The sequence below is a fragment of the Saccopteryx bilineata genome, chromosome 2 (genome assembly GCF_036850765.1).
Source record: "Saccopteryx bilineata isolate mSacBil1 chromosome 2, mSacBil1_pri_phased_curated, whole genome shotgun sequence".
In the NCBI taxonomy this organism is placed as follows: Eukaryota; Metazoa; Chordata; class Mammalia; order Chiroptera; family Emballonuridae; genus Saccopteryx; species Saccopteryx bilineata.
This window is the reverse complement of record NC_089491.1, coordinates 314,010,695-314,030,581: the sequence shown is the minus strand read 5'-3', so window position 1 is coordinate 314,030,581 and position 19,887 is coordinate 314,010,695. Positions and strand designations below refer to the sequence as shown.

Sequence of the window (19,887 nt, the reverse complement as noted above, 5' to 3'; positions counted from 1 at the left end):
TGAATGACTGGGGGGTGCCTGACCTGTGGTAGCACAGTGGATAAAGCATCGACCTGGAAATGCTGAGGTCGCTGGTTTGAAACCCTGGGCTTGCCTGGTCAAGGCACATATGGGAGTTGATGCTTCCAGCTCCTCTCTCTCTGTCTCTCTCTGTCCCTCTCTGTCTCCTCTCTAAAATGAATAAATAAAATAAAATAAAAAAATTAAAAAAAAAAATGACTGGGGGGTTGCTCAAGGAGAAGGTGAGAATGGAACTAACACGGAATTAGGCCTAGGCAAAGGCAATAGCCATAGGGCAGAGCGTTTAATGCTTAGAACAAAGCAAGTGCAAAGAAAGGCTCTTGCTCTAGGCAGACCGGGACTTGTACCTGACCACAGCCTCTGAAGAGTTTGGAGATTATTCTAATCAGTGGTTCTCAACCTTTCTAATGCTGTGACTGTATTTCACAATACAGTTCCTCATGTTGCGGTGACCCCAAACCAAAAAATAATTTTGGTGGTTACTTCATAACTGTAATTTTGCTACAGTTATGATTCGGAATGTAAATACCTGATATGCATTATGTATTTTCCAATGGTCGCAACCCACAGGTTGAGAACCGCTGTTCTAAATACAATTGGAAGACATTAGAATTGAGCGGCATCTTTTTTTTTTTTTTTTTTTTTTTTCATTTTAGAGAGGAGAGGAAGAGACAGAGGAGAGACAGAAGGGGGTGAGGAGCTGGAAGCATCAACTCCCATATGTGCCTTGACCAGGCAAGCCCAGGGTTTCGAACCGGTGACCTCAGCATTTCCAGGTCAACGTTTTATCCACTGCGCCACCACAGGTCAGGCGAGCAGCATCTTGATGTGACATGATTTCTTATTTTGCTGAGTAGAGAATGGATTGTTAGGAAGAGAGGAAATAGATAAATTCAGATGATGGTAGAAAATGGTGGTTTGAACTAGGTAGCTAAAACATGGATGAATTCAGAATAGAATTGGGTGTGTTGGATGAAGGAAAAGAAATCAGGCTGAGTCCCAAGCTTTTGGAATATGCAACTGGGTGAATGGTGGTGCCACTTGTTTTTTGGTTTTTTGTTTTGTTTTGTTTTTTTTACAGAGACAGAGAGAGAGTCAGAGAGAGGGATAGATAGGGACAGACAGATAGAAACAGAGAGAGATAAAAAGCATCATTAGTTTTTTGTTGTGGCACCGTAGTTGTTCATTGATTGCTTTCTCATATGTGCCTTGACCGTGGGGCTACAGCAGACCAAGTAACCCCTTGCTCAAGCCAGGGACCTTGGGTCCAAGCTGGTGAGCTTTGCTCAAACCAGATGAGCCCGCGCTCAAGCTGGTGACCTCGGGGTCTTGAACCTGGCTCTTCCGCACCCTAGTCTGACGCTCTATCCACTGCGCCACCGCCTGGTCAGGCAATGGTGGTGCCACTTGTTGAGATTAAACAGTGGAAGAGGAACAGGTGCTGGAGGTGGGAATCAAGAGTTCAGTTGTGGCCGTGTTGAGGCTAGGTGCCCATTAAGACAACCAAGCAGAGATGTCAGTTGGAGGCTTGAGACCACGGGGAGACCAAGTAGGGAGTTATCCATGAACACTTAGATGGTATTTAAGCCATGGGTCTTTGTAGAGCTATCTACAGACAAGTGAAAGTAGAGAAGGATTGAGGGGAGAGCCCTGGGGCCCTCTAGTGTTAAGCAGTCCTATAAAGGTGTAAAAGCTGCAAAGGATACCAAGAGGGTAAAGTAGGAGGAAAAATAGGAGAACATGATATCTTCAAAGACAAGAAGGGAAAAGTCAAGAGGAAAGATGCTGATTTTCTGGGTAAGTGCTTCTTAGAGACTGAGATGCAGGCATAGAAATGGCCATCTTTGGGTTGCAGAAGACTTTATTAAAAGCAGTACCTGGGTCTGATATGTGGTGGCACAGTGGATAAAGGATCAAACTGGAATGCTGAAGTCGCCAGTTTAAAACCCCAGGCTTGCCTGGTCAAAGCACACGCGAGAAACAACTACTATGAGTTGATGTTTCCCTCTCTTCTACCCCCCCACACCCTTTCTCTCTCTCTCTCTTTTTTTCTAAAATCAGTTAGTATTTTTAATTTTTTTTTATTAAGTGAGAGGCAGGGAGGCAGAGACAGACTCCTGCATGCACCCTGACCAGGATCCACCCGGTAAGCCCCTACCAGACAATGCTTTGCCCAGCTGGGCCATAGCTCCATTGCTTGGCAACAGAGCTATTTTAGTGCTTCAGGTGAGGCCATGGAGTCATCCTCAGTACCTGGGCCCAACTTTGCCAGAATCCTTTGAGCCACGGCTGTGGAAAAGGAGAAGAGAGAGATGGGGGGAGGGGTGGAGATCACTTCTCCTTTGCCCTGACCAGGAATTGAACCCGGGACTGCCACCTGCCAGGCCAACGCTCTACCACTGAGCCAATTGGGGTAAGTAAAAATCTTTTTTAAAAATTTAAATAAAAAGAATCCACCAGCTTGACCAGGCGGTGGCACAGTGGATAGAGCATCGGCCTGGGACATATAGAACCCAGATTCGAAACCCTGAGGTAGTGGCTTAAGCACAAGTTTGCTGGCTTGAGCATGGGATCATAGACATGACCCCATGAACACTGGCTTGAGCCCAGAAGTTGCTGCTTGAAGCCCAAGGTTGCTGGCTTGAGCAATGGGGTCACAGGTTCAGCTGGAGCCCCCCCCCCATCAAGGCACATATGAGGAGAAAGCAATCAATAAACAACTAAGGTGCTGCAACAAAAAATTGATGCTTATCATCTCCCTCCCTGTTTGTCCCTATCTTTCCCTTTGTCTTTCTGTGTCTCCCATAAAAAAAAAAAACCCACCAACCAATGATGGCATTAATGGGTAGAACAACAAATCAATGTTTCTTTCTCTCTAAAAATCAACTAAGGCCCTGGCCGGTTGGCTCAGCGGTAGAGCGTCGGCCTAGCGTGCGGAGGACCCGGGTTCGATTCCCGGCCAGGGCACATAGGAGAAGCGCCCATTTGCTTCTCCACCCCTCCGCCGCGCCTTCCTCTCTGTCTCTCTCTTCCCCTCCCGCAGCCAAGGCTCCATTGGAGCAAAGATGGCCCGGGCGCTGGGGATGGCTCTGTGGCCTCTGCCCCAGGCGCTAGAGTGGCTCTGGTCGCAACATGGCGACGCCCAGGAGGGTCGCAACATGGCGACGCCCAGGATGGGCAGAGCATCGCCCCCTGGTGGGCAGAGCGTCGCCCCCTGGTGGGCGTGCCAGGTGGATCCCAGTCGGGCGCATGCGGGAGTCTGTCTGTCTCTCCCTGTTTCCAGCTTCAGAAAAATGCAAAAAAATAAATAAATAAATAAATAAAAATAAAAATCAACTAAAAAAGAAAAGAAGGCTCAGTGTTATAGCATCAGCCCAGCGTGTGGATATCCCAGGTTCAATTCCCAGTCAGGGCACACAGAAGCGCCCATCTGCTTCTCCACCTTTCCCCCTCTCCTTTCTATCTCTCTCTTCATCTCCTACAGCCAAGGCTCCATTGGAGCAAAGTTCGCCCAGGTACTTAGGATGGCTCCATGGCCTCCGCCTCAGGCGCTAATAGTTCTGGTTGCAATAAAGCAATGCCTGAGATGGGCAGAGCATCATCCCCTGGTGGGCATGCCTGGTGAATCCTTGGTGAGGCGCATGCAGGAATCTGTCTCTTTGCCTCCCCGCTTTTCACTTCAGAAAAATTAAAAAAAAAAAAAGACAAAAGCAGTACCTGGGAAGAGGTAGTGGAGTGGGTAAGGAGGTTCAGAGAAGAAAGAGAAAATGTTCTATCATGAAAAGTATCAGAAAAGAAAAAGCAGTAGAGCCCTGGCCAGTTTGGTTGGTTAGAGCATAGTTTTGAAGCACAGAGGCTGCTGGTTCAATCCCTAGTCAAGAAACATATAGGAACGGATCAATGCTCATGTGTCTCTACTTTTTTTTAACCTAAAATCAATTTAAAAAAATAAAAGCAGCAGAGATACAATGGGCAGCCCGAAAGAATTTTTTTATTTTATTTTTTTGGCACACACACGAGAGAAAGAGAGACAGGAAGAGAGATGAGAAGCATTAACTCATAGTTGCAGCGCTTTAGTTGTTCACTGATTGCTTCTCATACATGCCTTGACTGGGGGGCTCCAGCCAAGCCAGTGACCCCTTACTCTAGCCAGTGACCTTGGGATCATGCCAATGATACCACACTCAAGCCAGTGCCACTATGCTTAAGCTGGTGAACCTGTGCTCAAGCCAGATGAGTCCGTGCTCAAGCTGGCAACCTAGGTGTTTCAAACCTGGGACCTCAGCACCCACGTCATGCTCTATTCTCTGTGTCACCACTGGCCAGGTAAGAATTGTCTTGAGAGTTTTATTATCTGTGAGAGATGCTAGAACAAATTTCACTGATGAGAATAAAAATGATCCAGAAGAGAGGGTAAAAATAAAATTTATTGAAGGCTTACGTAGTGTTGAGCTTTACAAACATTTGTCCTCACAATGTTTTACAGGTCAGGAAATTGAGGTTAAGTAACTTGTCCAAGATCATGCAGCTAGAGGTGTCAGAGGTGAGAGGCCACCCAGATTTTTATGACTTTCATGCTTCACCACCCAATTGCACAGGCATATAACCCCTGATGTTTAAACACCTGGGACATGCCTTGCCCTGGCTTTAGTTCCCCTGACAAATCAGAGAGAGCTACTCTCATGCTGGGAGGTGGAAGTGAGGCAGGACTTGATTATTTTCTTCCTCCAGTGCTGTAAGCAGGGTATATCCCCCCATAACCTGAATACCCATGCAGTACAGGACAAAAGCTCTCCCAGGCTGGAGGAGCGGAGGCAAGCAGCAGGAGCCCCCAGAGGTAGGAGGGAAAGGAATAATTCTGGGGCGTACAGCGCGTTTCTTTTTGTGTCAGCCAGTGTAAGGAAATGCAAAGGCTGCTGATCCCAGCAATCTGAAGCCCACTTTCAGAGCCCAGTCTCCCGGTTGCCCCCATTGAGGCTTAGGCTGTGGGGGCGGGTACCACGCTCCAGCCTGCGGCCAGACAGAAGGCGCCGCAGGGAGGAGCCAGAGCTCAGATCCCCACAGCTTCGAAGATGGAGGCTCTCTCGTCCTGGCCGTCCCCAAGGGCTCCGGGATACCTGAAGGGGGGTCACAGGAGAGGACATAAATGTGGCCCAACCTGAAGCTCCAGGCTTTCCTGGGTATCCTCCCAGGCTCTCCTACTGCCTACCTGCTTATGCCCATGGGCTCCATTCCCACTGGAGTCTGGGACCTTCCTCGACATCTGAAGGAAACGAGAGACCAAGCCCCGGCCTGGCCAGCTGCCCTTCAGGTCTCCCAGAGATTGGGCAGGCGTGGGGCCCGAAGGCAAGGGGACCTTCTGGTAGGTGGGAGCAGGGCGCCGTTTCTCAGCTGAACGAGCACGTAGCAACTTGGGGGAAGGGCAGTGGGCTAGGCGGAAGAGGCAGGCTTCAGAGCAGAGACCTGAAAAGAGAGACGGAGACAGAATGAGTAGAATGGGAGATGCAGAGAGGGCCAGCACTCCCCCAGCTCCCAAGCCTTGAGCAATAACCGCATGCCTGACCTGTATCTGCAGAGGAAACAGAAGCAGCTTCTTCCTCAAGCACTTTGGTATAAAGGTCCCTGAAGGTAGCTGGGGAGGAGAGAGAGAAACAGGGACTGAGTGATAGTGCTTACTGGATATACCCACCCATCCTACCATACTCCTGTGAGAATTCAAGCCCAGAAGAGCTTTCACAGCTCCCACACCCTGTCCCCAACCAAGGGGGAATCACCTCTGCCCACAGATCATACAACTCACCAAGACTGGGACTAAGGCAGTATCGTTTACAGGGGAATCCTCCCCAGTAACTGGCACATAATGGTGATAATGAGCATTTTTGTGCTAAGCATTTTATTTGCATGACCTCATTTCTCAGTAACTCTATAGTACCTATGGTAGAGGTACTATTGTTATACCTGTTTTATTTGTGAGAAATGGAAGCTTGGTAACTGGTCCAAGATGGTAGCTGAGAAATTTGGTTTCAAAAAACAAATCTTCCTGCCTGACCAGTGATGGCGCATTGGATAGAGCATCAACCTAGGACATTGAGGTCCCAGATTTGAAACTCCGAAGTTTCTGGCTTGAGTGCAGGGTTGCTGGCTTGAGCATGGGATCATAGACATGACCCCATGGTCACTGGCTTGAGCCAAAAGTCACTGGCCCAGCTGGAGCCCCTCAGTCAAGGCCATATGAGAAGCAATCAGTGAACAACTAAAGTGCTGCAACTACTAGTTGATGCTTCTCATCTCTCTTCCTTCCTATCTGTCTCTCTCTGAAAACAAAGAAAAATTCCTCCTCTTTTAGCCACTAAGCTATTGATACTGTGTTTCTAGGAGGTGAGCTCTCAAGAATTGACTACTGCAGGAGCAAACACACCCTTTCATCCTCTTCAGGGACCTTAGTCATGTCCTAGAATAGATCCTAGTGGCCATCACTGGCTCTCTAACTCCCAGTGCCTGCCCTTTCCTGAACCTTGGTGGGTGGATTTGGGGGTAGGGATTGCTTACCAGTGTCACTGGAGGTGGTGATGCCTGGGTCACTGTGGGACCGTGGCAGCAGCAGCGGTGGTGGGGGAGCCGGATGAGGAGGCCGGTGCCCCGGTGAAGCGAGAGAACCTGAGCTATCACTGAAGCGGCGGGTGGGGGCTCTTGTGGGAGGGACTGCAGCTGGCCTGCTGCCTCCCCTGGGGACCCTCCGCCTTAGCTCTGGGAAGCAGGGTCCCACCCAGGGGGGCCAGCCCTCTAGCCGGTGACAGCTGCGGGCAGCAGTTGGGGCACCCAGTGTGGGTGGAGGTGGGGCCTCTGGGGCAGAGCAGGAATAGGAGCGGGCAGCCCGAGGGGGCCGTCGGGGCAGTGGGCTGTCCTCAAAAGGGCCGCGAAGGCCGCAGTCCAGGCTGAGGCAGTAGCCTGCACGGCTGCGCTGAATGGAACGGAAGAGGACGTAGTCCACTGAGCGGACAGAGCCTTGCAGCTCCAGCAGACATGAGTCTTCTGATGGGCTGGAGCCCCCGGGAAGGTCTCCAATGGCTGACAGCACCAGAGACCCACTATCCATGGACACTGTGGGCAACAGGAGGCGAAAGGTAGCACCAGCCTGAGCCAGCCTAGGCAGTTTCTCTTTTCTCAGGTCCAGCCTTTGGGGAGCCACTCTGCCTCCAGTTTTATTTCAGAGGAGACAGTTAAGTCCAGGATTTCAAGAAGCCACCGCCCTCATTTGTCCACACACCACCAATTCAGCCTTGTCTCCCCTTTCTTTGCCTCCACCCAGCTCTGCTGTCCAAGGCAGTCAGCCTTTGTCCACCCTCCCTACTTTCTGCTCACCATCCACAATGGAGGCCACTCGTTCACAGATGCAGGCACCATCATGAAGCTGAGGATCAAACAAGGTGGCCTGCAGAAGACACAAAGGTCAGGGATCTAGCTTTACACACTGATATGGCCACCCCCCTGTGCTGGACAGAACTCTGGAGAACTAGACTCCAGTCCAGCTTCGTCACTTAATACAAGTCACTTATGTGGGCCTCGGTTTCTATATCTATAAAATGGAAATAATGGTCCCTACCTTACCCAGCTCACCAGGCTTTAGGGAAGATCAAAGCAACAGTGGATATGCTAGTGCTATAAGGTCAGGAAAACTATTATAATCTTTATCTAGTGATTGCAGCTCACTCAGCTTTTCAGGCTCTAGCCCTGGCTCCCTGGCCCGCATCAAGCCCAGTTCTCACCTGGCTGTCTCCTCGTAGCCCCATGACGGCCTCATAAGAAGGGGGGCAATCTGTAGGGTACAAGGGCACTGGGCTATCCATGGAGCCATTGTAGGTGATGCTGGTGGGAGGAGGGGAAGGGTCAAAGCCTGGAGAAGAACTATTCCACAAAGATCCTCCCCACCAATCCAGGCTGCAGCTGAAGCCCCCTTCCCCTTCCTTAGTTTCCCCAGCAGGACTCCACCATGCCTCACCTCTGTGCATCTGTTTCTGAGCTGCAGGTGTACTCTGGGGGATAGTAGGGAGGTGGGGGCACAGGCGGTACAAATTCCTCCAAGTCCAACATGGTGTGTAGGAGAGGGGCTGGGGGTGAGGATGTACAGCCCAGAGGCCCCAGGGGACCTGAGACTGAGCGCTCAGGGGCCAGCTGCTGGAGAGCAAGCAGGTCAGCAAGCCTGGTTTCTGGGAATACAACTCTCTGACTCCCCAACTCCTCACTTATCTGGCCCCACCTCCTCCAAAGAGCTCAGTTCTGGCTCCTCCCTTAGCCAGAACCAGCTCCTCCTCTAATCCTGTCCCAACCCATGACCTCCAGCTCTGGCCCTGCCCAACTAAAAATTCCTCCTCCTGCCCTTGCCTTGGCTGGATAGCTCTGTTGGTTGGTTAGAGTATCATCTCAATATGCAGAGGTTACCGGTTCAATCCCTGGGCAGGGCACATATAGAAACAGATTGATGTTCCTCTCTCTTAAATCAATAAAACAAACATTAAAAAAAAAAAGTAAATAAAAATTCCTCCTTTTTGTGACGCCCTCCCAATCTGCATCCCAAATCACCACCTGCTGCTTTCTGTCCTCACCAGAACATCAACCCTTTATCCCCACCCCCATTTAGGACCTTGACTCCACCCAAATTCTAGTCCCACTCTCTAATGCCCCTCTCCTGGCTCCAGACTGGCATCATGTACTTCTCTTACTCCCAGTCATTACCCTCCTTACCTACCTTGGACCACCTACACATACCTACAATAATAGACATTCCAAATAGGTGATCTGCAGCTCCTTGTGCTTAGAAGCCAGGGCTGTAGTCACCCCCTTAATCCCAGTCCCAACACATACACCCCTGCCCCACCCACTGCATTATACCTGCTATACTTTGACCCCAGGTCTCCCCTTACCGTGTGCACGAGGTCCAAGGAAAAGATTTGGATGCAGCAGACAATAGCTGAAAGGGCACAGATTATGGTGGCACAAATTGTGAGCCCACAGACGCTGAAGAGCAGGTTCTGGAAAAGGAAAAAGAGAGAGATGTAGGAGGAGCTTGGAAAGGGATTAAATCCCATATGTTCTGGGCCTGTGAGGACCCTGTGAGGGGAGGCATGCTGGGGCAGGAAGAAATGGTAGAGTTGGGGGGGGGGGTGCGTGCTCACCTTGAGGGCCCTTCGGGCTTCATCACAGGTGGAATTAAGGGCAACTTTTAGTTCCTGCCCTGATTCTGGGCAGGACCGGAGGAGGGAAACGGAGGGGCAGCACACACAGACCTTTCCATCCTGAGCAGGGAAGTGGGGAGAGTGAGGCAGACTGAGTCAGGACAGACCCAGATGTCCCTCACATCTCCCCCAACCAGTTCTCTCTGGCTCGCCTTCCTCAAATCTCACCACAGAGCAGTCTTGTAAGTCTCGGGCCAGCTGAGCATTGTTACAGGAGAGAACAGAGCCAGCCATGCTGAGCATGGCACACAGCACCGAAAGCAAAGAGAAGAAGGAGATCTGGGAAAAACAGGGTTCAGATTCAGGACTGGGACCCTCAGGATTGGAGGGCTACCAAGGAAGGAGCCACTCTCCACACACATTCGTGCCTGGGTGACAGAACTGGAGAACCAGCTCCCTTCTTAAGGGCATAAATGGGTATCCCCTCAGGTGCTAGGCACCTGCCTCCCAGTGGGCACCAGACCCTGGCACCTACCACTAAAGTGAATGGCCGCTTCCAGGACACAATGCCAACCACCCCGGAGAACGCCAGCTGGGGACAAAGTGGGCACAGGCTCAGCCTGGCAGGGGAGGCACCTGAGTGGGACCCTCACCACAAGGGTGCACCCAGCCCTGTAAGGAGGGAGAGATCAAAAGAGGGAGGAGAGGCCAGGATTTGGACTGGCAGCTGGTGTGGAGGGGTCGGGCCCAAGGAGCCGCCCCACCCAACAACTCTGCACCCAACTCACCGAGAATCCAGCCCAAGACGGGCAGGACCTCTTGATGCTCTCAGTGGTGGTGACGGAGGAGGCCACCATGCTGAAGGTGACCACCAGGATGCCCAGGAACACCTGGGCCAGCCCCAGCGTGAGCAGGGCCTGCAGCCAGGGTCGGTGGAGGCGTAGGTGGGTAAGGCCTCGGGTACTGGGCCGGCTGGTAAGCGAACGGCTGGAGTCACTAGGCGAGGGCATCATGCCTGCCGCCCGGTTGCCTCGCTCCGGCCCCCCCTGGCACTTGGAAGCATCTCAGAGGCGCCCAAGGCCCCGTCCTTCCTCCTCTGCACCCCACTAGCTTTAAAGCCCACCCCTAGGCTGGGTCCCCTGGGGCATGGCCCAGGGACTCCAGTTGTTTGGGGGGCGGCAAGGGAGGGATGTCACAGAGGGGCCGCACAATACTCCCTCCCCACCAGGGGCACTGGACGTGCACAGTGCCCAGGATGGCGATGAGGACGCCGGGGCAAAGGCTCATCGCATTTCCCTAGGGAAGAAGGGCGCTGAGAAGGGCCGGGCCGGTCTGGGAATGAGGAAAGGGGGTGAGGGGAGGATGGAGATTGGGAACCCAGGAAAGGGTGGGGAAGGTAATAACCGAGAGGATGGGAAAGAAGTATAGAGAAGAAGGGACGGGTCGGCGTGGGTGACTCTAGAGGGGCGGTCGGTGTGCCCCAGGAGTGTCCAGTGGGATCCGAGGCCGGTTGGTGGGGAGAGGCCAGGACGTTTCCGTCTCCTGAGCTGCCTGCCCGGTTCCCCTCCCCACCACGCTCTGCACCCCCAGCTCCGGCTGCGGCGGGTTTGGAGGCGGGGGATGGGGACAGAATGATGCGAGAGGAGGGGCGTGGCTGCGCGATGCAGCCCGGGAATTGTAGTCAGAGCCAAAGATTCTGCAGGAGAGGGGAGGGTAGAAGCTGGCAACCGAGTAGGCAGGCGAATCTGTTCCTGCCTCTACCCAGACCCAGGCCCAAGCTAACAACTCTTTGGTCGCCCACTTGCGCACCACCCAGCCTCTCAGGCTCGTGGTCCCCTAGGTTCTGAGCAGAGGCAGAGGCTCTTTCTGGGTCATTAATGGAGGGATGGGGAGCAGGGCTCCCTGTTGGCTCTGTGATTCCACGCCCAGCTATGGAGTTCCCTCCCTCTTCCTGTGCCAACCACCCAAGTCACCCGGCTCTGCTGCCCCACCCCAGACCGCTCACAGGTCACAGTAAAGCCAAGCCCTATCTTCCCTCTGGAATTCACACTAATTGCCACTCCAGTTACCACCATACTCTTTCAGTTCCAGAAGTCCTAGTTCCCAGTAAAAATCCCAGAAACAGTAAGTTGAGTTCCAGTTCCACTTTCTTTTTATTTAAATAACTGAAGAAACAGCCTTGGCACAGCAGAAGGAAGCTGGGTTAGGGTGTGTAGGGGTGGCACAGTGTGGCCTGATGGGGTGGTGGGGGGTAGGCAGAGCAGTGACTGGGTCACAGTGGGTTCCCCCGCACCCCTAAGTCTGGTTCAGCAGTAACAGCTGTGGAGTTGGGATACTATAGAGGAGACATCAAGTAGTAATGTCTCACCAAGTCCCAGAGATCTCAGGGATGGGGGCTAAGGGTGCCCCCTCAAGTGGCAGGGCCAGAACATCCCAGTCAGGGATCATGGGGCCCGAAAGGCATTTTCAGCAGCCCCAGCGGCCGCATTGGCAGCTGCGGTTCGCACTGCAGGGTTGGAGAAGACACCAGCAGCAAATTCTTGCTGGGCCTTCTGAAAGCTGGCACCTGTGCGGCGGTACAAGGAGTGGATCTGAAAGCAGAGGGCAGAGAAATCACAGCATATTATAGCCGCTGCTAACTGTATTCCAACCTAACACTACTATCACCACTCCCCAGCCTGTTTTAGCGGTTCCTTCTTGGCTCCCCTCCAACACACACACACACACACACACAATCCCCTTACCCCAGAGGTCCATTAGCTCAGAACCTGCCCATCAGCTTGGCCCTCCCCCGTTCCCCCTGACTGTTCCACTCAGGCCCCTAGTGACACACGATCTCACACCCCTGGTACCACCTTCAACACAGCCCCTCACCCGTTGTAGCATCACAATTCCTAGCACAGCGATGCCAGTGAAGAATAGGGCAACCAGCATCATGAGCACAGCTACAGCCACGTTGGTCTTCAGCAACACCATGGCAGAGATCCAGCCACTATAAGGAGAGACAAACATGTGACACTGAACAGGGGCTGCTCACAGCTGGGTCTGCCTTTCCAACTTCTCCACTGGTTATGTCGCAAACATGCCCTACCTCCACCCTTCCCATTGAGGGTCACTCCAGTCAGTCTGGCAGCTTTCCATGCACCACAATCCCAAACTACATCTACTCTTTTCATAGTTTAACCCCAGCTTCTGCACCATTAGCTCCTAATTCTCCAAGCTCTTCCAGATATCTTCACTCTAAATAGATCCTTCTGTTGAAGATTCTCCCTCTCCTCTTCAACCATGCCTGTCTAGAGTTCTGTCTGGACTCTACCCTGGAAGTATGTCCTGTCTCTTGGTAAACTAGTACTTTTCAAGTGTAAAAACCACAGCCTGGCCTGACTAGGCAGTGGCACAGTGGATAGAGCGTTGGACTAGGACGCAGAGGACCCAGGCTTGAAACCCTGAGGTTGCCAGCTTGAGCATGGGCTCATCCAGCTTGAATGTAGGGTCGCTGGCTTGAGCATCGGATCATAGACATGACCCCACGGTCACTGACCTGAAGCCCAAGGTTGCTGGCTAGAACAGGGGGTCACTTGCTATGCTGTGGCCCCCCAGTCAAGGCACATATGAGAAAGCAATCAATGAACAACTAAGGAGCCACAACAAAGAATTGATTCTTCTCATCTCTCTCCCTTCTGTCTGTCCCTATCTGTCCCTCTCTGTCTCTGTCACGAAAAACAAAACAAAACAAAAAAACACAGCCTGACCTGTGGTAACACACTGGACTCAGAATGCTGAGATTGCTGGTTCAATTCAAAACCCTGGGCTTGCCCGGTCAAGGGATACACAGAAAGCAAACAGTTCAAGTCAATGATTCCTGCTCCCCAACCCTGCCCTCCCTAAAATCAATAAATTCACTTCTTGTTTTTTTTTGTTTTGTTTTGTTTTTTGGTGACAGAGAGAGGGACAGACAGACAGGAAGGGAGATGAGAAGCATCAATTCTTCGTTGCGGCACCTTAGTTGTTAAATGATTGCTTTCTCATATGTGCCTTGACTGGGGGGCTACAGCAGATTGAATGATCCCTTGCTCAAGTTAGCACCTTGGGCTCAAACAAGCGACCTCGGGGTCTCGAACCTGAGTCCTCTGGGTCCCGGTCTAACGCTCTATCCACTGTGCCACCACCTGGTCAGGCAAATAAAATCTGTAAAAAACAAACAAACATACCACACTTCCCTTTTTTTTTTTTTTTTAACAGGGACAGAGATAGAGTCAGAGAGAGGGATAGATAGGGATAGACAGACAGGACGGAGAGAGATGAGAAGCATCAATCATCAGTTTTTCATTGCGACACCTTAGTTGTTCATTGATTGCTTTCTCATATGTGCCTTGACTGTGGGCCTTCAGCAGACCAAGTAACCCCTTGCTTGAGCCAGCGACCTTGGGTCCAAGCTGATGAGCTTTGCTCAAACCAGATGAGCCCTCGCTCAAGCTGGCGACCTCAGGGTCTTGAACCTGGGTTCTCCGCATCCCAGTCCGACGCTCTTTCCACTGCGCCACCAGCTGGTCAGGCATACCACACATCCTTTTGCTAAACAATTCCTACCCCAGTACCCGGTACCCAGTACCTAACTTGGTCTAGAAGAGTGGGAGAAAGGGATGAGGGTAGATTGCAACTTCACGAACCTGAACCCCCAACCTGGATTGCCAATGGCCTGGAGGACAAAGAGTACATCCTGGGCGAAGAAGATGAAGAAGAAAATGAAGAAATTGAATGAACTGTCGCTCCTGCAAGGAGAAAAAGTGGGGGAGAGTGGGAGAATTAGGGTTGGAAGTGCAGACTGTGAGGGTCCATTCAGATTCCCCTATCACCCCAGTCCCCAACTTACCGGAAAGCCTTATACATGGGGCGGTACCAGCAGACGAAGGAGCAGGGAGTGAAAAGGAGGACCCAGAGGAAGGAGAGCCCGAAGCCTGAGCCATTGCTGGACTCCACACAGAAGCTGGCAAGGCAGGCGAAGAAATTCAGGAGAAGAGCCAGAGTACTGCCTAACAGATGAAGGGACAGGATGATGGCTCCTTTTGGACTGCAATCAAAGATTCTTTCTGTAAGCCTACCCGATAACCCTCACCACTGTAGCAGAATAAGTAAAGAAATATAATTTCTGCCTTTACAGAATCCTCAACTCAATAAGGGAGGCAGAATGAACAAATCTAATTATGTGTAATCCTCTTTTAAAAGATATTTAAAGGATTCAGAATAATTTACACATTAGGACAAGAGAGGGGGAAAGGGCAAGAACACATTTGCTAGAAAGCTGAAGCGTAAGTTCTAAATTGTATAAAAGGAATAACTAAGAAGATCCTAGAGAGCTTACCCTTAAACTCCAAGAGAGGTAGCATCTAGTTCTGTGTGAGTGGGCTCCAATGCAGCAAAGATGTACAAGTTACTACCTACACTCTTGCTCAAGAAAGGTTTCTCACTACTTACACATCCAGAGATAGTACATGGTGGACACTGTCTTCTGAAATTCTTGTGGGATCTCCATGGAGATGTCCTGGAAAAAGCAGGGCTGAACTGGGCAAAATGAAGGCAGAGGGGGCCAATTGTTCTGTCGAGCTGTAAGGCACAGAGAGAGCAGGAGGTGAGGCAGAGACTAATGAGGAATTAGTCCCCCTTCCTTCCACCCCTAGGTTCATTCTTCTATATCCAATTTGGGGTCCAAGGAGATAAGAGTGAGGAACAAAAATATTGAGAGTATTATTATTTACAACTTTTATTTTTTTAGATTTTATTATGTTTTTGGAGAGAGGGAGAGAGAAAAACAGAGAAAGGGGGAGAAGCGGGAAGCATCTACTTGTAGCAGTTGTTTCCTGTATGTGCCTTGACCGGGCAAGCCCAGGGATTCACACTGGCAACTTCAGCATTACATGTCGCCACTTGACCTACTGTACCACCACAGGTCAGGCTTTTTTTTTTTTTTAAGTGAGAGAGGAGGGGAGATAGAGACAGATTCCCGCAGGTGCCCTGACTGGGATCCACCTGGCAACCCTGTCTGGGGCCGATGCTCAAATCAATCAAGCTATCCTCAGCACCTAAGGCTGACACTTGGACCAACCAACCTATCCTCAGTGCTTGGGGCTGATGCTCAAACCAATCAAGTCACTGGCTGTGAGAGAGGGAGAGAGAGTAGGGGGAAAGGGAAAGAAGAAAAGTAGATGGTCGCTTCTGCTTTACAGAATCCTCAATGCAGGAGGTCACAAGAAAAGCAGATGTGTGCCCTGACTGGGGATCAAACCCAGGAATTCCACGTGTCGGGACAACGCTCTATCTACTAAGCCAACTGACCAGGGCCCATATTTACAACTTTTAAGTACTGTGCCAACCACTTTGTATATATGATCTTGTCTAACCCCCACAACAATCCTGTCAAACAGGTACAAACATTATTCACATTTTACAATTATAGAAACTGAGACACTTGACATTAAGTGAGTTGCTTAAGAGTTCACTATTAATAAGTGATAGCAGCCTAAGTGGTGGTACAGTAGATAGAGAACCGGCCTAGGATGCCAAGGACCCAGGTTCAAAACCCCAAGGTTGGCCCTGGCCAGTTGGCTCAGTGGTAGAGCGTCGGCCTGGCGTGCAGGAGTCCCGGGTTCGATTCCCGGCCAGGGCACACAGGAGAAGTGCCCATCTGCTTCTCTACCCCTCCCCCTCTCCTTCCTCTCTGTCTCTCTCTTCCCCTCCCACAGCCAAGGCTCAACTGGAGTAAAGTTGGCCTGGGCACTGAGGATGGCTCTGTGGCCTCTGCCTCAGGCGCTAGAATGGCTCTGGTTGCAACAGAGCAACACCCCAGATGGGCAGAGCATCGCCCCCTGGTGGGCATGCCGGGTGGATCCCAGTCGGGTGCATGCGGGAGTCTGACTGCCTACCCGTTTCCAACTTCAGAAAAATACCAAAAAAAACCCCTAAAACCCCAAGGTTGCTGGCTTGAGCATTGACTCACTGGCTTGAGCATGAAGCTCATTGGTTTGAAGCCCAAAGTTGCTGGCTTGAGCAAGGGGTCACCAGTTTGGCTGAAGCCCCCAGGTCAAGGCACATATGTGAAAGCAATCAATGAATAAGATGCCGCAACAAAGAATTGATGCTTCTCATCTCTCTACCTGTCTATCCCCCCCTCTCTCTCGTAAAAAAAATATTAATAAGCAATAGCATCCAAATTCAAACTCAGCAATCTGACTCCAGTGTCCATGCTCTCAGGTTTTTTCATTCCTTTAAAACTGTCAGATTCCGGTAGAGCGTCGGCCTAGCGTGCGGAGGACCTGGGTTCGATTCCCAGCCAAGGCACACAGGAGAAGCGCCCATTTGCTTCTCCACCCCTCCGCCGAGCCTTCCTCTCTGTCTCTCTCTTCCCCTCCCGCAGCTAAGGCTCCATTGGAGCAAAGATGGCCCGGGCGCTGGGGATGGCTCTGTGGCCTCTGCCTCAGGCGCTAGAGTGGCTCTGGTCGCAACATGGCGACGCCCAGGATGGGCAGAGCATTGCCCCCTGGTGGGCAGAGCGTCACCCCATGGGTGGATCCCGGTCGGGCGCATGCGGGAGTCTGACTGTCTCTCCCTGTTTCCAGCTTCAGAAAAATGCAAAAACAACAACAAACAAACAAACAAACAAAAAACCTGTCAGATTTCTTTGCCACCCCTTTAAGGATTCACTTACTAGCTGTGCCCCCTAGGGCAGCATGCTGCAGCTCTCGCTCTCTCCGGTCCAACTCCTCTGCCTTCCTGTTAAGCTCCTCCTGTTTCTTCAGCAGCTCTGCTGTGGCTGCTGCAGCTGAAGCCTGCCCAGTATGAGCAGAGGGAGATGTGAACCCTTAGTCCCTGGGTTGGCCCCACTTCCCACCCACACACCCTCTTTACCTGGGTGCTGTATGATCCATAGTTCTTCGGTTCTGTGGGGCTGAGCTTTCTCGAGGACTGCGAGGGAGCTGAGGGTGGAGGCAATGAGGCAGGGGCAGGAGGCTCATAGGTTGGTGGTGGCTGTTGGGTTTAAACAGACCTTACAGCTGGCAGTAACAACACCCATTTTGACATTGCTTCTAAATACAAGTTGGATTGTAACTTCTCTAACTGCTAAAGTAAATAATGCCAGCCTGATTGAACAAGGGTTATAATCAGATTCTTTGACCAGGAGTCAAACTGATCCTATCAGCTTTAATTGATAGAAAGAACTTCAATGCAGGAGGTCACAAGGTTGGGTTGGGATTTGATCTAGAAGTTTAACAGGTTTTATTATTTCTTTTTTTAATGTGGTATTGAATAAAGCATCATATTTATACCTGGAGATGAAGAGAAATGACCCCATTATGATTTGGCCTTAAAATTCTTCTCTGAAATTTCAAGTGTGAACTTTAATTCTTCCAAAGAATTGTAATACTTCCCACACTGAAGTCTAGATATTCCAAGTCCATCCTAAGGGAGGTGCTTGAAGATATACCTGGATGTTGTCATGTTTGTGCCACATTTCAGTTCAGTTTCACAGTATTATTTTAAATGTGTCCCTCAGTGCCTGACCTGTGGTGGCACAGTGAATAAAGCATCAACCTGGAATGCTGAGGTCGCCGGTTCAAAACCCTGGGCTTGCCTGGTCAAGGCACATATGGGAATTGATGCTTCCTGCTCCTCCCCCTGTTCTATCTCTTTCCTCTCTATCTCCCCTCTCTCTCTAATAAGAATGAATAAAATCTAAAATAATTAAATAAATAATAAAAAACCAAATGTGTCCCTCAGCGACAATGTAGTGTCATGTTATAAAGGAAATAACCTGATCCTCCAGTTTGTACATCACATCCTGCATGTCCCAAACAACTTTTTCATGACCTTTAAATATACTGGTCTCTGTGCTGTAGTGGAATCTTTGGTTTTGCATCAGAGTAAAATAAAATAAGCCCAGCCCTGGACAGTTCGCTCAGTAGTAGAGCGTCAACTTGGCATGTAGATGTTCCAGGTTTGATTCCTGGTCAAGGCACACAGGAGAAGCAATCATCTGCTTCTCCACCCCCCCTTCTCTATTTTTTCTCCTCCCACAGCCATGGCTCAATTGGTTCGAGCACATCAGCCCAGCCTGGTGCTGAGGATGGCTCCGTGAAACCTAAGCATTGCCTCAGATGGGGGTGGGGGTGGGGTTACCAGGTGGATCCCAGTCAGAACGCATGTGAGAATCTGTCTATCTCCCCTCCTCACACTTGGAAAAAGAAGAAAAGAATAAAATAAAAGATAAAATACATTCATCACATTTGAACATAATAGTAATAATAATCCTTACAGATCATCTAGTCCCTCATAACACAGGAATCTAGTGTCTGATTGAATACCTTTAGATCCAGGACTCATTACTTAAGGCAGCAGCTCCTCTCTGTTATTAGAAAGCTAGTTCTTGTGTTTATTGTCAGAGAACTCCTATACAACTTGCAGCAAGCTTCATTACCCCTTACCTCAAATTCTTTAGCCAGAACTCAAAAGCATTCACCTATAACATCTATTTCCATAGCTTTTTAAAACTCTACTTCCTATTCCAGTGAGACAGATGTCTAGTCCTCCTCATTCCTTGCCTTCTTTTTTTTTTTTTCTTTTCTTTTTTTTATTCCTTGCCTTCTAATTGCACACATAAGCAGTCTGGTTTCTCCTTAACTATAACCAATTGCATTTTTTATTTTCTTCAAAGAGGGCACCTCAGACAGAGCCTTGGTTATGACCTGGCCAGCCTCCAGGTCCTCACAGGAATGACATTTAGAGCTTCTACTGGATGGATCATTGGCCCTGGTGTCTCCAGAATTAGGCACCCCATGACAGACTGGCCTCTCTCTCAGAGTTAAGATCATGCTGCTTCTTTCTTCCTTTGCATGCAGAAAAGCTCCCTATACCCTGACAGAAAGGGCTTATTGGCATACCCTCCCTCCCCTTCCTTGCCCTCCTGTGCTCTTCAGAATCTCACCCCTCGGGTCTCAAAAGGGTTGTAGACGTCAAGCGTGGCATAATGCGGACTGGGTCGGTGCTGGATCACAGCTGGGTCCTGCGGGCAGAGACCTGGGGTTCAGCTGGCACCTGATACATCACAGAGAACTTACAGGGTCTTCTAAATTGCCTCCGACTCCAAGGACTTAACCCTGAGGCCACGCTGTTATCCCAACATTTGCTCCAAATCCTTCACCCCACAATACTAATTAATACCAGTTCCTTAGGACCAGGGCCCGCCCGCCAGGGTACTCACTGGTCTAGAATCACCGTCAACCCCATGTGGTACCCCTTTCACGGATCAAATGTCACTAATGGGAATTCGAGTTAGCCCCATCTTCCAGAACCGACAAGAGTAAACTAAACCTAGTTGCCCAAAGGAGGCCGGCGCAAGTCACCTGAAAAGGGTTGTCAAGCTCGCCGGGTTCGGCGAATGGGTTTCCACCGTCTTGGCTTTGAGCCATAGTTCCAACCGCGGCCTAGGCCGGCCCCTGCCCTCCACGCCCCGGCCGTGGCACTGGGGGCAGTGGCGACTCTCAGCATTCACTCTGCTCCTCTCGGTGCCCCCGCACCTCCAATTGTCTGCGCACGGATTGGCTGTACCGACCGGAAAAGTCGCAAAGATTCCTGCAGCAGTAGCGACTTGCGCCTGCGTCCCGGTTAAAGGCGAAGCCGGAAGTGCACCATGTGACACCTC

The 19,887-nt window shown here is 50.7% G+C and overlaps 2 protein-coding genes across 5 annotated transcripts; both read right to left on the bottom strand.

Annotated features, from left to right (window-relative positions):
* Positions 1-4,428: 4,428 nt before the first annotated feature.
* On the bottom strand, positions 4,429-10,805 carry ENTREP3 (endosomal transmembrane epsin interactor 3). Of its 3 annotated transcripts, none has more exons than XM_066261888.1 (12): positions 9,983-10,805; positions 9,730-9,786; positions 9,423-9,533; positions 9,195-9,314; positions 8,943-9,050; positions 8,021-8,196; positions 7,788-7,887; positions 7,384-7,453; positions 6,571-7,122; positions 5,585-5,653; positions 5,231-5,484; positions 4,429-5,138 (listed from the first exon to the last, which is right to left on the bottom strand). In XM_066261888.1, the coding sequence occupies exons 1-12, from the start codon at positions 10,205-10,207 to the stop codon at positions 4,965-4,967; spliced, it is 2,016 nt and encodes a 671-aa protein (XP_066117985.1). In that variant the 5' UTR covers positions 10,208-10,805; the 3' UTR covers positions 4,429-4,964. The 3 variants fall into 3 exon arrangements, with proteins under 3 accessions (XP_066117985.1, XP_066117986.1, XP_066117987.1); XM_066261889.1 differs by having other exon boundaries at positions 8,021-8,193; XM_066261890.1 differs by lacking the exon at positions 9,730-9,786.
* Positions 10,806-11,323: 518 nt separating this feature from the next.
* SCAMP3 (secretory carrier membrane protein 3) lies at positions 11,324-19,853 on the bottom strand. 2 transcript variants are annotated; one of them, XM_066261886.1, is made up of 9 exons: positions 19,589-19,853; positions 19,171-19,248; positions 17,097-17,216; positions 16,897-17,017; positions 14,670-14,798; positions 14,068-14,227; positions 13,865-13,966; positions 12,069-12,186; positions 11,324-11,785 (listed from the first exon to the last, which is right to left on the bottom strand). In XM_066261886.1, the coding sequence occupies exons 1-9, from the start codon at positions 19,652-19,654 to the stop codon at positions 11,639-11,641; spliced, it is 1,041 nt and encodes a 346-aa protein (XP_066117983.1). In that variant the 5' UTR covers positions 19,655-19,853; the 3' UTR covers positions 11,324-11,638. The 2 variants fall into 2 exon arrangements, with proteins under 2 accessions (XP_066117983.1, XP_066117984.1); XM_066261887.1 differs by lacking the exon at positions 19,171-19,248.
* Between the last annotated feature and the right edge of the window lie 34 nt (positions 19,854-19,887).

Excerpts from the sequence above, each read along its gene's own strand:
- ENTREP3 (XM_066261888.1), bottom strand. The coding sequence starts at position 10,207 with ATGATGCCCTCGCCTAGTGACTCCAGCCGTTCGCTTACCAGCCGGCCC. Across the intron at positions 7,454-7,787 it reads GGCTACGAGGAGACAGCCAG|GCCACCTTGTTTGATCCTCA; the intron begins GTGAGAACTGGG and ends TGTCTTCTGCAG. Across the intron at positions 7,123-7,383 it reads AGTGGCCTCCATTGTGGATG|TGTCCATGGATAGTGGGTCT; the intron begins GTGAGCAGAAAG and ends TGTTGCCCACAG.
- SCAMP3 (XM_066261886.1), bottom strand. The coding sequence starts at position 19,654 with ATGGCTCAAAGCCAAGACGGTGGAAACCCATTCGCCGAACCCGGCGAG. Across the intron at positions 17,217-19,170 it reads ACCCTTTTGAGACCCGAGGG|CCACCACCAACCTATGAGCC; the intron begins GTGAGATTCTGA and ends TAAACCCAACAG. Across the intron at positions 14,228-14,669 it reads CATGTACTATCTCTGGATGT|GCAGTACTCTGGCTCTTCTC; the intron begins GTAAGTAGTGAG and ends TTCATCTGTTAG.